Raw genomic sequence first — 14,403 nt, forward strand, 5'->3', positions numbered from 1 at the left:
TGTACAGAGTTTGTCTGATGTTTTCAGGCAAAATGGCAATATAGTTGCTTTAAAACAAAACAAAACAAAACAAAAAAAATCGATAAATAAGTAAATAGACTTTATTTGTCACATATACATTACTGCACAGGAAGCGAGTGCAGGCAGGTTGGAATGGGTGGAGAAAGGTGTTGGGAGTTATAGAAAAATATTGGCGAGAATCAAGGGGAAGGTGTACAGGACAGTGGCGAGACCGGCCATGCTGTAAGGTTTAGAGACAGTGTCAGAGACAGGAGTCAGAGCTGGAGGTAGCAGAGCTGAAGATGTTGAGGTTCTCTTTGGGAGTGACACGGTTGGACAGGATTAGGACGAGTACATCAGAGGGACGGCTCATGTTGGACGTTTGGGGGACGAAGTTAGATTAAGATGGTTTGGACATGTTCAGAGGAGGGAAAGTGAGTATATTGGTAGGAGAATGTTGGACATGGAGCTGCCAGGCAGGAGGCAAAGAGGAAGGCCAAAGAGGAGGTATATGGATGTAATAAATGAGGATATGAAGCTAGTGGGTGTAAGTGTTGAGGATGCAGAAGATAGGGATAGGTGGAGAGAGATGATTTACTGTGGAGACCCCTGAAGGGAAAAGCCCAAAGAAGAAGAAGAAGACAGTAATGCACAGTGAAATTCTTTCTTCACATATCCCATCCTTGAAGGGTTGCGGTCAGAGCACAGGGTGAGCCATGGTGCACATGATAGCTTAAGTGGTTAAGGCTCTGGGTGTTGGCCCGGAAGATCTGGGTTTAAGCCCCAGCACTGCCAAGCTGCCACTGTTGGGCCCTTGAGCAAGGCCGCCAAACCACCCTGCTCCAGGGGCGCTGCATCATGGCTGACCCTGTGCTATCTGACCCCAACCCCCAGGGATGGGATATGAGAAGAAAGAATTTCACTGTGCAGTAATGTATATGTGACAAATAAAGACTACTTAACTTTTCTTTCCACCCCATATACCACCTTGTCCACCAGCATGAGAGGGAAAAAGCTCTGTTGGTTAAGATTTCCAATTTAAAGCTCACACAGTTCACAATTTTTGTCCATCTGCAAAGAAATGCATTAGACAGAAGGAAACATAGACTCACCCCTAACAGATCACCTGAAACTGAAACACGTGGCTGTCCATGAAAGTGATGAATGTTGTTCAGTAGTTAGTATCTTTTTTCAATTACTTTCTACTGAAGACAATCAGTTAGCTCTCGGTATCACAGACAGGCCTGAGATAAAGGGCTTATGGACAGAGAACACCGAACTAATCTTAATACGATTTTGATATCACACATCCAATTAATTGTTTATCTGTTCCAAACCGGACTCATATTTTATTAAATAAATTCACGTGCAAATTATTTGCATCACCTTCTACAATGCTTTATATGTTTTGTGATGATATAGATAATATAGTGTGCTTGCGACCGAACATACGTTATTAATCATACCGAAGACGCTGCAAATAAGTTGCATATGAACATTTTTTCTCGGACACAAGGTTGAGTCTGAGTAACTGAATATTAAGATATAACTTTAAGGGATCGAGGATGCAGAGCTGCATTAAAATGTATTGTAAGACACCTGGGGTTAAATCGGCTGAAAATGCTGGCTCTTCCATAATTCTTTCTCAGGTCAATCCTGAGATTCTCTCAGTATTCATGGTCAACACTGCTGTCCTGTATATGTTCTATAATATCAGTTTCAACTTGTGACAGAATGAAGGACTTTACAGTCTGGGATGCTTCAGTGTGAAGTTAAGTTCAGCTGCTCATGTAATAACAAGGACGTGTTGAAATATAGATCTGTTTCTCTGGGCTCATTGTCAAGAAAGATTGTCAAGAGTCCAACAATCAAGAATGTGTTCACCTTCACAGACCTGAAGATTGTGCCTGAGCATACTCAAATGTCTAAACCAGAATATTTAGACTAACCAGACTTGTGATGATGTTGTCCCTTAGGTTTCATCTCATTCCCAAACTGGTATATTGTGCACTAGTGTGTTCAGTAAAGTGTGTTTGTATTCCGCAAATGGTATATTGTGGCATAGGTGCTCTCACATTCCCAATCAGAATCAGAAATTTGACTTGGTGACCGGAGCTACGTAAGTATAGTATATAGACATAGTGCAAACATACATGAAAGTGCAGACATACACAGTAATTAAATAGTGCACTATATACAGATACACTATATTGCCAAAAGTTTTGGGACACCCCTCCAGATCATTGAGTTCAGGTGTTGTTTTTCAGGGTTTGGGCTCGGCCCCTTAGTTCCAGTGAAAGGAACTCTTAATGCTTCAGCTTCATACCAAGACATTTTGGACAATTTCATGCTCTTTGTGGGAACAGTTTGGGGATGACCCCTTCCTGTTCCAACATGACTGCACACCAGTGACCAAAGCAAGGTCCATAAAGACATGGATGAGTGAGTTTGGTGTGGAGGAACTTGACTGGCCTGCACAGAGTCCTGACCTCAACCCCATAGAACACCTTTGGGATGAATTAGAGCGGAGACTGTGAGACAGACCTTCTCGTCCAACATCAGTGCCTGACCTCACAAATTTTTAAATCGCATTTTCTTTCAAACTTTACTCTTCTTTTCCTCTGAACCATCCATTGTAAAGAAATGAATTCATCCCTGAAAGAATATGTAGATTACACTGAAGAGATGAGAACATTTTTATGTCACATCGTCCTTGCAGAGATGTTACTGTGTCAGGCCGTACACGAGAACTGCCTATCACTCTGAAATCTCCCTATTCTGCAGATAAAGAACATGTTCTTTGTTTTTCACTGAAGAGTGGGCATGTTTGCACACACACACACACACACACACACACACATGATAGACAGTCCCATCCATTTAGAGAAGAGAAAAAGATACAAGGGTGCTGGCTAGCGATTGGCCCTAAATAATCATAGCAAAGAAAATTGCTCGGTTTCCTATCAAACAAACCGTATGCGTAAAAACCTTTAGGGCTTTTGATGTTAGTGTATGTAGGGATTTTCCGAGACACGAGAAATAAGAACGATTTCTTTCCTGCACTGCTTTTTACATGAATAACTGCTCCTGGCAGAAATCCATAACTACCTTAAAAAGCCTTTCCTGAAAGCCAGTATGAAGTTTAATCATAGAAAAGTGACCAGAGAATTTTGCTCTGTATTGAGAATGTGCTATTCTCACTGAAGGAGAACCATTTACAAGATTCAGGCAACATGATCAACTCCTACTGAAATATAGCTAGTAACTTGGTTATAGAGTATCAGCACTACTCAGAGCTCAATAATATTCACCTTATGAAATCACAAAGCTTTTTAGTCCTTCATTTGAAAGGATGATGTAAATATGAAGAAAAAGGAGGCTACTATTTAAATATCTGTCCGGTCCTCTGTCTTTAGCCAGAAGGTCACAGGGAAGATTGAAAATGGCCCCTTTTGAATCTGCTGCTTCGGTCCACTGATGGATTTTGGACCAATGGAAGTTTCTTAAATGTGCAAAAAAAAAGATGTCCTTTAATAAGCTTCACACAAAAGGAACTCATGGATGTTTTAGGCTCTTGACATTAAAGCAGTGACACTCACCAGGGTAATGCTAGAACTGTAATGCTTTACAGGTATTTTATTTAGTTCTAGCTTTTCCACAACGCTGCAGGATTTCACTCCTGTTCTTTCAAAGGGGATAAAGTTCATTAGTGAAGGGAACGGATAAATATAGACCTTATGATCAGATGTATGATCCAAACATACTAAAGCAAAAATAATAACCTCAGCAATTGAGAGACTTCAAAAGAGAAAATATATATACACTATATTGCCAAAAGTATTCGCTCACCCATCCAAATAATCAGAATCAGGTGTTCCAATCACTTCCATGGCCACAGGTGTATAAAATCAAGCACCTAGGCATGCAGACTGTTTTTACAAACATTTGTGAAAGAATGGGTCGCTCTCAGGAGCTCAGTGAATTCCAGCATGGAACTGTGATAGGATGCCACCTGTGCAACAAATCCAGTCGTGAAATTTCCTCGCTCCTAAATATTCCACAGTCAACTGTCAGCTGTATTATAAGAACGTGGAAGTGTTTGGGAACGACAGCAACTCAGCCACGAAGTGGTAGGCCACGTAAACTGACGGAGCGGGGTCAGCGGATGCTGAGGCGCATAGTGTGAAGAGGTCGCCAACTTTCTGCAGAGTCAATCGCTACAGACCTCCAAACTTCATGTGGCCTTCAGATGAGCTCAAGAACAGTGCGCAGAGAGCTTCATGGAATGGGTTTCCATGGCCGAGCAGCTGCATCCAAGCCATACATCACCAAGTGCAATGCAAAGCGTCGGATGCAGTGGTGTAAAGCACGCCGCCACTGGACTCTAGAGCAGTGGAGACGCGTTCTCTGGAGTGACGAATCGCGCTTCTCCATCTGGCAATCTGATGGACGAGTCTGGGTTTGGCGGTTGCCAGGAGAACGGTACTTGTCTGACTGCATTGTGCCAAGTGTAAAGTTTGGTGGAGGGGGGATTATGGTGTGGGGTTGTTTTTCAGGAGCTGGGCTTGGCCCCTTAGTTCCAGTGAAAGGAACTCTGAATGCTTCAGCATACCAAGACATTTTGGACAATTCCATGCTCCCAACTTTGTGGGAACAGTTTGGAGCTGGCCCCTTCCTCTTCCAACATGACTGTGCACCAGTGACCAAAGCAAGGTCCATAAAGACATGGATGACAGAGTCTGGTGTGGATGAACTTGACTGGCCTGCACAGAGTCCTGACCTCAACCCGATAGAACACCTTTGGGATGAATTAGAGCGGAGACTGAGAGCCAGGCCTTCTCGTCCAACATCAGTGTGTGACCTCACAAATGCGCTTCTGGAAGAATGGTCAAAAATTCCCATAAACACACTCCTAAACCTTGTGGACAGCCTTCCCAGAAGAGTTGAAGCTGTTATAGCTGCAAAGGGTGGACCGACGTCATATTGAACCCTGTGGACTAGGAATGGGATGTCACTTAAGTTCATATGTGAGTCAAGGCAGGTGAGCGAATACTTTTGGCAATATAGTGTACGTTTCTCTGCGAGTTGCTGGGAATTTCACACGATGGTTTAATTTTCTTCAGAAGGACAAAAAGTGACAGAGATAATAGGATGCCTGGGTAAGTGCTGAGATGGTTGAGCAGTTATGGTGAATGCTTTATGTTCTGGGAGGGGTGGTGGTGGTGGGGTGTATTCTATATCTGAGGCAGATGCACATACAATTAAATGGATCTGCTTTTTCACAGAGTAATTTTCAGTTTCAAGAATATCTTTGGATCCTTTTAGATTCTTTCAGTCCTAGTAATAGAGGGAAAAAGGCAGAGATGAGATCTTACAACATTACTATTCACTCTGTCACTGGTCTCCACGGTCCGTAGCATCGGCACCAGAACATTTAAGAAGGAAATAACGCACTCTTTATCCATGGTACGCTGTCAAACGTTGACTAATCTCCTCCTGCTTTATTTGATTCGCGATCTTTTTTAAAGCCGTAGCACCATTATTATGTAAAAAAAAAAACTCTGTTCCGTATGAAATGAAAAAGAGATTGAAGAAAAATTGTGGCTTTTCTGTCTTTAGGTTCATTAGAGGAGTGAAGGCCCCAACCAGGAACGGAACATATGCTCTCTCTGGAGACGTTCATTAGCATTCCGCACCGATCATTCTACAGTCACATCCAATTCCATCTGCCCATGTTTCATTTTCAGCACCGATTGTGGCACCTTTGCTCATTAATTTCCAAATTGCTGCTGTGCACTTGCAAACATTAAGGGGTGTGTGTGTGTGGGGGGGGGACTCGTTGTTGGCCAGCTAGATGATGCACAATATAAGTAAACGTGTAATCAGCACCAAGAGAGCACCAATAAAGGTCCACGTTAAGTGGTGACACTATGAGCTAGTGCAAATTCCACGCGTGTACACGCACGAAAAAACCTGGATATGTGTCTGCGCTCTGAATCAGGTGGATTTTCTGTAGTCACTCGAGGGCTGCTTAGGTTCCAGGGAATCTTCGTTTGTCAGCATGGAGCAGGAAACAGCTTTTCTGTTCACTTCCTCTGGGAGGAGCAGAGAGTGCTTGTTTATTAGATGAGTACATGTCCTCTCACTCACCTTCTCCTCTTCATCTCTCTCCTTCGTGCCATCCCCAATTAGGGTTAATTGGCTCCTTGCAGGCGTTTGCAGACACTGTCCACTGATTTGTGCTGCTGATGTGACAGTAACAGCCTGCTGCTGTCTGTGCCGCTGAATCCCCTGCTGAGGACAGTGTGGCTTCCCGCCCGGGCACCGACGCCAGCCGTGTGAATGATCATTGACACTCACTCCCGAAAGTCTCAAAACCAGTCCATCCATCTTCATATAGTTTTTCCTTCTTTTTAATCAGTCCTTCTTGTGTCTATTAGCTTCTCTCTTCTTGTCTTTCTCTCTATCTTCTCCACTCTCGCTGAAATCTCCTTTCATCCATCTGTCCTCCGACAGTGCCTCCCTTTGCCTGTCCTAAAGAGATTACTAATGACAGCAGGAATCAGAGAGATGTGTTCTGAGGGAAAATGGTGTGTGTGACTGTGTGACTGTGTGCGTTTTTATGTCTTTTGGGGGACCAAACGTCTCCACTAGCATAGGAAAATAGTTAGTAATAGGATAGTTCTGACCTTGCAGGAGCATATAGACTATTCAAAAGCTGCTTTTTTTGTTTTTTATTTGGAAAAAAGTAAACAAAAGAAGAATATCAGCAAACTGTCCTCTTAAGGATAGTAAGAAAAATGTGTGTGTGTGTGTGTGTGTTTGTATGTTCAGAGATGTCCCCAATAGGATAGGATCTGATAGTTTTGACCTTGCATGGACAAGACTTTTGAAAAGCAAAAACACCAGTTTTTATTTTAAAAAAGAAGTTTTATTTAATAAAAGAAGAGTGTCATCAAAAGGTCCTCTCAAGGATAGTAAGACAAATGTGCACACGTGTGTGTGTGTGTGTGTGTGTGTGTGTGTGTGTGTGTGTGTGTGTGTGTGTGTGTGTGCGTGTGCATTAATGTGAGTGTGTGCTTTCGCCCCTGGCCCACAGCATTTCTGTTTCCCCACTGCAATATCAGAGTGAGTGCAAGATGCCTGGAGCTCATGAAAAAGTACATCATGATTTCAGCTCACCTCCAGCCCCTCGCTGCCCACACACTTGTGCTTAACTCACTCCAGACACTCCCTCGTATCCCACACTGTTCTCCTTCCTCACTGCTGAAGCATGACTATTAGACTAATAGCCAGATCTGAAACATTGCCAACTGTGACACTTGGAGATAAGATAAAAGTGAGTGCTACATTAATCACGTCCACATCCTACACATGCTCTGTGAGAGTGAGCCTTACAGCGATTAAATGTAATCAGAGTCCCCATCATAGCGGACAGCCTGCGATAAATGTCCTTACCTCCGAGACGCAGAATGTACCCATTTAAATTCTACACTTTGCACTTCCTTAATGGCCATGGAAATAAAGGAGAGGTCAGTGTAACGAAGGGCACCTCAACATTCCAGGCACCTTAATGTTTCGCCATCCGAACATTTACGCATTAAAAGTGTTGGATTGCAGCACAAACATCAGGGGATATCTAAACAGGAAAGAGTGAGAGTTCTCTCTGATTCTTGGCGTTATTAGTAATCTCTTTAGGATGGGGAAAAGAAGGCACTTACAAGAGAAAGCTGTCTGGTTGTGTGTGATAGTGGATGTGGCAGGGAAACGTAACTGCCAGGAATAGGACGCTTTCAGCAGCGAGAGCGTTTACTTTGTCAGATAAACACTTCCAGTCACACTCTATATTCCAGGTTATGTTACGAATCTGGCACATAAAGGGTTTGGGGATATAATAGCTGCGAATGATTCTTACGTTTATTTTTAGTGACTGACGTTGTTTAAGCGACATGTGTATGAGTGTGTTGGAGCTAAAGGATATTAGATACACTTTTTGCAGTGTCATTGGAGAGAGGATCAGGAGTTTAGAGAAGAGATGAAGGAATTATTCATCCCTCTCTTCTTCTGCCAGGCCTGAGGGGTGATGATCTTCTCATTGACTGAACTCTGCAAAGACGATTTATCTTATATGGTCTGCTGGTTTTATTGCTGAGTGCCTGTCTTCATTGTAGTTTGACCTTAGGAGGAACATCTTGAGGTCTGATGCCCTTGGCTAAGGTCTGTCATTGACGCCCTACGTGACAGGAGGTCCGACGGAATCTTTGTATGAATTTTGTATGAACGTAGTCATGGCTAAAGCAGTAAAACACATGTGCAAATCAGTGATTTGAATTTCAAGACGTTTTAGATCTCTAGGCTCACAGTCTCCACTCTAATTCATCCCAAAGGTGTTCTGTGGGGTTGAGGTCAGGACCCTGTGCAGGCCAGTCAAGTTCCTCCACACCAAACTCACTCATCCATGTCTTTATGGACCTTGCTTTGGTCACTGGTGTGCAGTCATGTTGGAACAGGAAGGGGTCATCCCCAAACTGTTCCCACAAAGAGCATGAAATTGTCCAAAATGTCTTGGTATGAAGCTGAAGCATTAAGAGTTCCTTTCACTGGAACTAAGGGGCCGAGCCCAACCCCTGAAAAACAACACCTGAATTCAGTGTTTTGGAGGGGTGTCCCAAAACTTTAGGCAATATAGTGCATTAAAAATCAAATAAAATCAGCATTTTTGTAAAACATTTTGTTTTATAAGGACCAGCCAAGCCAAATCTCCTAATAATTCCTATTTATTATTATAAACATGAGGCCCTTCTCTGTTGTACAACCTTTAAGTGTTTTTCTCCAGCATTATGGGTTTGACCTTTTTTAAAAAGTTTGTCCGCACAAACAGTGAAAAATTCACACTGGAACAGCAAACTGAAACCCCTTGAGGTGCACTGTGGTCACTTCCATATAATTCTTTTTGGCGCCTTTACTAAATCGGGTGACGTTACAATAGTTAAACAAATTTAATTCACTTCTAAACATAGTCTGAACGTGGTCTTATTTGAAAGCTTTTTTCTCTCAGAATTCAGTAAATAACCCTCCACACTTCTTGTGCCCTTCCTCTGACCATGCATTTATGGCTGACCGAAAATGAAATTGGAGGATGATTCGATTATATTTGCAGTGTAAGCTGAGCTAGTTTTGCTTGTTTTTAGAGATGTTTATCTAGACTTAAGTGAGTTCTTGACATTAAACGCACAGAACTTCAGAAAGACTCGATCAGAATCCTCGGAAGTAAGTCGAGGTAATATTAAGCACGAACACGGAAATATGGCTTTTAAAGACCCCTGCTGATGCTGTGCAAACTCTAGATCTGACATTTGATGGACAGAGTGAGATAAGATAATATGTGACAGAACATGGAAAAGCACATAAGGACAGCGGCATAGAAAAACCTCTCTCTCGCCGGACCTCAGGCTAGTATTTGACATTTAGTTCATAACCCTACCTGCAGAAAATACCATGGAGTCTGAACCAGAGGAAGGAAGACAAGGCTCAATCAAATAAAACAACGGGAAATAAAGCTCCTGGTTACACAACTGCACTCGAAATATATACGGTTAGAGAAAGGAATATATTTATAATCAGACTTTACCCTGTCACCCAGATGAAGTCCTCTGAGTCTGGTTCCTCTCAAGGTTTCTTCCTCATGTCATATTGGGGAGTTTTTCCATACCTGCTGCCTCTGGCTTATTCATTAAGGATAAACATAAATGGAAAAAAATTTAACTTTGTCATTTTTATTCAGAATTCGTATATTTCTGTTAAGCTTTTACGTGACAACATCTGTTGTTAAAGGGGCTACTAATAAAAGGTTGTAGCCTCCGGGTTAAGAAATTGTAGTCCAAATAATGAAGGTAAACTAGACAAATGCAGATAAGCTAAGAGCAGTTACCCAGGAAAGGAGTATAAATATCAGGCTTTTACACAATAGGATGCGATTTCTAATAGCACTGAATCTGATAAGGTATGATTCGATTTGATTCACACCTCAGCTTTGTTTAGAATCTGTAAATAATGATGTAGAGAAGGACTATTTATGTATTAGAGCTCCTGGCAAATCACTACACTATCCTAATTTATACATCATTTTTAAAATGACAAAATTTCCATTGTTATTCCTTTTTGAATTATACACTGATCAGGCATAACATTATGACCACCTGCCTAATATTGTGTTGGTCCCCCCTTTTGCTACCAAAACAGCCCTGACCCGTCCTGCACTGTGTATTCTGACCCCTTTCTATCAGAACCAGCATTAACTTCTTCAGCAATTTGAGCAACAGTAGCTGGTCTGTTGGATCGGATCACACGGGCCAGCCTTCTCTCCCCACGTGCATCAATGAGCCTCGGTCGTCCATGACCTTGTCGCCGGTTCACCACTGTTCCTTCCTTGGACCACTTTTGATAGATTCTGACCACTGCAGACCGGGAACACCCCACAAGAGCTGCAGTTTTGGAGATGCTCTGATCCAGTGGTCTAGCCATCACAATTTGGCCCTTTTGGTCGCTCAAATCCTTACGCTTGACCATTTTTAAGGACCAAATGTTGACTTGCTGCCTAATATATCCCACCCACTAACAGGTGCCATGATGAGGAGATGATCAGTCTTATTCACTTCACCTCTCACTGCTCAGAGTGTTATACCTGATCGGTGTATGTGATAAACACTCAATCATCAATTATAATGAATAATTGCCCATTTATGATCATGGATTTTTAAATTGATGCATCACTCTGAATCATCTGATCGTTACAGCACTATCTCTGATCATGTTTGCACAGTGCATTTATAATTTATGGACATTCATAAATTATTTAATCTTTCATGTTTCTAACAGCCCTGGGATGAACTGTTGTCCTTTCCAGTGTGTATTCCCGAGGTTAGTGAAGGTGAAAGAATGATTATGTTTTAAACAGAAACACTGGAAACCCTTTGTACTCACCACAAGTTCATAAATGAGCCAGTTTTAAATGAGAATAAAGCTTCGCTGAGAAACGTTCAGCAGTTTGACTTTAAAACAGACGTATAGACAGACAAAAAGCCGGATACACACTTAGACATAAAGGGTTCTTTGGACGGTTCTAGTCCTTATATTCCTCTGGGTTATGCTGGACATCTTATCTACTAGTATTCTACATAGAACCTGGGAAATAGTTTATCCAGAGGGAAGAATCTAGATAGATAGATAGATAGATAGATAGATAGATAGATAGATAGATAGATAGATAGATAGATAGATAGATAGATAGCATCCTGTGATAGATAGATAGATAGATAGATAGATAGATAGATAGATAGATAGATAGATAGATAGATAGATAGATAGATAGCATCCTGTGATAGATAGATAGATAGATAGATAGATAGATAGATAGATAGATAGATAGATAGATAGATAGATAGATAGATAGATAGCATCCTGTGATAGATAGATAGATAGATAGATAGATAGATAGATAGATAGATAGATAGATAGATAGATAGATAGATAGAGGACTCTGTGTGTGTATACAAATCTTCCCATGTCTATTGTTTGAGTTACGTGTGTGTGTGTGTGTGTGTGTGTGTGAGAGAGAGAGAGAGAGAGAGAGAGAGAGAGAGACTCGCGCTCCGTGTCTCGCGCTCTAATATGAGCGCTGAAACTGGTCCTCGCGCCTCGGTGTAGTGACGCGGTGGTGGTTGGGGGTAAATTGAGAGGCACTGCGGTGTTTTAAATTACACACTATCGCATTTTTGTCACTCTGTTCCGGTTTCTCTGTTTAATGCCTTCTTCCAGTCTGATCTGACTCCACTTAAGCAGCCGCTGAGACTAAGGCTACCTGGGAAAGCAGGAGAGACAGACCGGAGACAGAGAGAGTTGGGCTGAAGAGCAGAGAGACAGCAGGGCGAGTGGAATACTGCACAACTTCATCATGAATGGATTAAGCGCAACGTGTTGAGTCCATCCTTTGGCGGTTCCTAATTGATTCCAGGTAAGTGATTAGTTTCCAGCGCATTCCTCCAGGTTTCCTTCCTCCTTAAAGTGTGTCCTGTAACAGAAACGATACTAATCATCCTCTTAAGCTTCATTATCATGCGGAATTTACAGAAGCCTAAATAAATAAATAAATAAATAAATAAGACTGATAACATCTGGGGAATTATTATTATTATTATTATTATTATTATTATTATTATTATTATTATTATTATAGCTTTGCACGTGCTTCAGTGATGAGTAGGGTGCAGTGTGAAATACTGTTACAGGACGCACAGGGCTGGAGTATACTTCGGAGTATATCAGCACACACTTACACTGGGTAGCTGTTTGGAAGAAAAAGAAGAAAAAGAAGAAGAAGAAAAGGAAGAAGAAGAAGAAAAACAACTTGCTTGTCACTTTGCTATCTAATTTTGGGGGTAGGGGAAGAGAGGGTGCGGCTGGGAGGTATGAGTCTCAGGAGAAATCTATCTATCCATCCACCCATCCGTCTATCTATCTATCTATCTATCTATCTATCTATCTATCTATCTATCTATCTATCTATCTATCTATCTATCTATCTATCTATCTATCTGTTCACAACAATTTGGCCTTACCTTTACCTTGTATTATGACAACATTCAGAAAATTGTACAGTAGAACGAGTAATTCTGTCAGTGTTGTTGTGTAGGTGTGTGTGAGGAGGTGTGGGTTAAGGAAAGAGGTCAGAGTAATGCTCAGTGTATTCATAAAGTTTTGCAGCGCGATATTAAGGAAAGCAGGCTGCTGAGCGTACGTGCTTTGTGTGTGTGTGTGTGTTTGCAGATGGGTGTGGGAATGTCGTGGCTGCTGTGGGTGTGGATCAGTGTGACCATCATGTTGGTGTGCGATGCCACCTTCTACAAGACCATACACCAGCACCTGGCACCACCTGGGACCAACATCCAGATCCTCGGTGAGTCTGGTTCTGGCCCGTGTCCATCCCGGCGTTCTACCCTACTGCCTACTGAAAGTCCCTAAAGCACTGCAGATTGCTTTGAAGCGATGGAACACACACACACACACACACACACACACTGCTGAACATTTAAATATTTGTACTTTAAAAGTCGCTGCATTTTTCTGAGTGCTTTTTTTCCCACTGACCAACTGAGTGAGAAATATTACATAGGAGAGAAATTGGGTTCAAATCGACCTTAGGTCCCTAGCCCGATATTTAGATGTTCTTTGTGTAATGAGAAGGACGACATGATAGAAGCAATTAGAAACACCCCGTGGATGATGAGACTTGGAAGAACACAAAATGTCTGGCAATAAAGAGACTTTTCGATTGTGCATGGTAATTGTCATGGAAATGAATTATCTGGCAAAAAAAAAACAAACCCCCAGACTGACATTTCTTCTAAGTTCCTCAGGTTTTCCTCACACTTGTAGGGAAAGTAGAAATGTGTGATAAAAATTGAACAGAATCTAGTGTGTCCCAGGGGATTAAAATGAACGATAATGACTGTAATTATATCAGATTACATTATTTAGTCCCGAGTGTGAACGATTCTGACCAATATTATTAAAACGGTCAAGTCCAGGATATTTTAGCATTAATTACGCTTCACTGTCAGCCGTCAGAGCGGATCAGAGCTGACTAATTCACTCCCAGGTCTATTTGATTGCAAAATAATTCAGCACCCAGCTAATGACCGAGGAAAATATTTCAAAAAGCTTACAGAACAAATCTTATATTGCGATAGTGTGACATATTAGCCAGCGCTCGAGTAGCTGCTCTCTGGTACCTCATTTGTCATGGAGCCGCGGTGCTGCTCCTCGTAACCTCACACCTTAAATTGAGGGCACTAATAGCAAATGGAGCCTGGTCCACTCACATTAACTGATCCAGCCTGAGCCACTTTACCGGGATTGGAGCTTCAATTGGAATTGATTTTATATTTCAGACTCTTGAAGAATAATATAGGCCCTTTTTTACACTAAATGATCTGAATCATTTTCTCTTTTCCAATTAAACGTGCCGTTAATTCTTTAGCAACGCTTGTGTCTATGATTTTACAGTGATTCTTCATTAGAGAGGAGCTGGTGCTAAAGGAAGAGCCCCGCTCGCTACGAGTCTTATCTGAGATCGAGGGACGTTTCAGAGGTTGAGAGTATCTCTGGCTCCGGTAAATGTGGCGCTGTTATTGTGTCAGGTTAAGCGCTTTAGCTTGGGAGATTTCAGCAGACCATAAATCTGAATAACAATGCTGTGAGACATTTGCCCATATTGAGCTTTTATGAGCTTTTCACCATTGTGTAAGAACACATTAGTGTTTTGGAGCTTGAGAAATGAGTCACATGAGACGCTGTTTATGTGTCCATATGGAGCATTCCTTTTCCCACTCAAATGGAGGAGTA

At 41.9% G+C, this 14,403-nt stretch overlaps 1 protein-coding gene across 2 annotated transcripts in view; it reads left to right on the forward strand.

The window, feature by feature from the left end:
• Window positions 1-11,554: 11,554 nt before the first annotated feature.
• The window catches only part of tafa1a (TAFA chemokine like family member 1a), a 66,938-nt gene continuing 64,089 nt past the window's right edge, over window positions 11,555-14,403 (forward strand). Inside the window, exons 1-2 of one of the 2 annotated variants that reach the window (XM_058409220.1) lie at window positions 11,555-12,013; window positions 12,826-12,955. In XM_058409220.1, coding sequence (XP_058265203.1) covers window positions 12,826-12,955 — 130 coding nt within the window. In that variant the 5' untranslated portion in view covers window positions 11,555-12,013. The remainder of the gene's footprint in view (window positions 12,014-12,825; window positions 12,956-14,403) is intronic. The other variant, XM_058409221.1, reaches the window with a different exon arrangement.

This window comes from Hemibagrus wyckioides, linkage group LG15 (genome assembly GCF_019097595.1).
Source record: "Hemibagrus wyckioides isolate EC202008001 linkage group LG15, SWU_Hwy_1.0, whole genome shotgun sequence".
NCBI classification, from domain to species: domain Eukaryota; kingdom Metazoa; phylum Chordata; class Actinopteri; order Siluriformes; family Bagridae; genus Hemibagrus; species Hemibagrus wyckioides.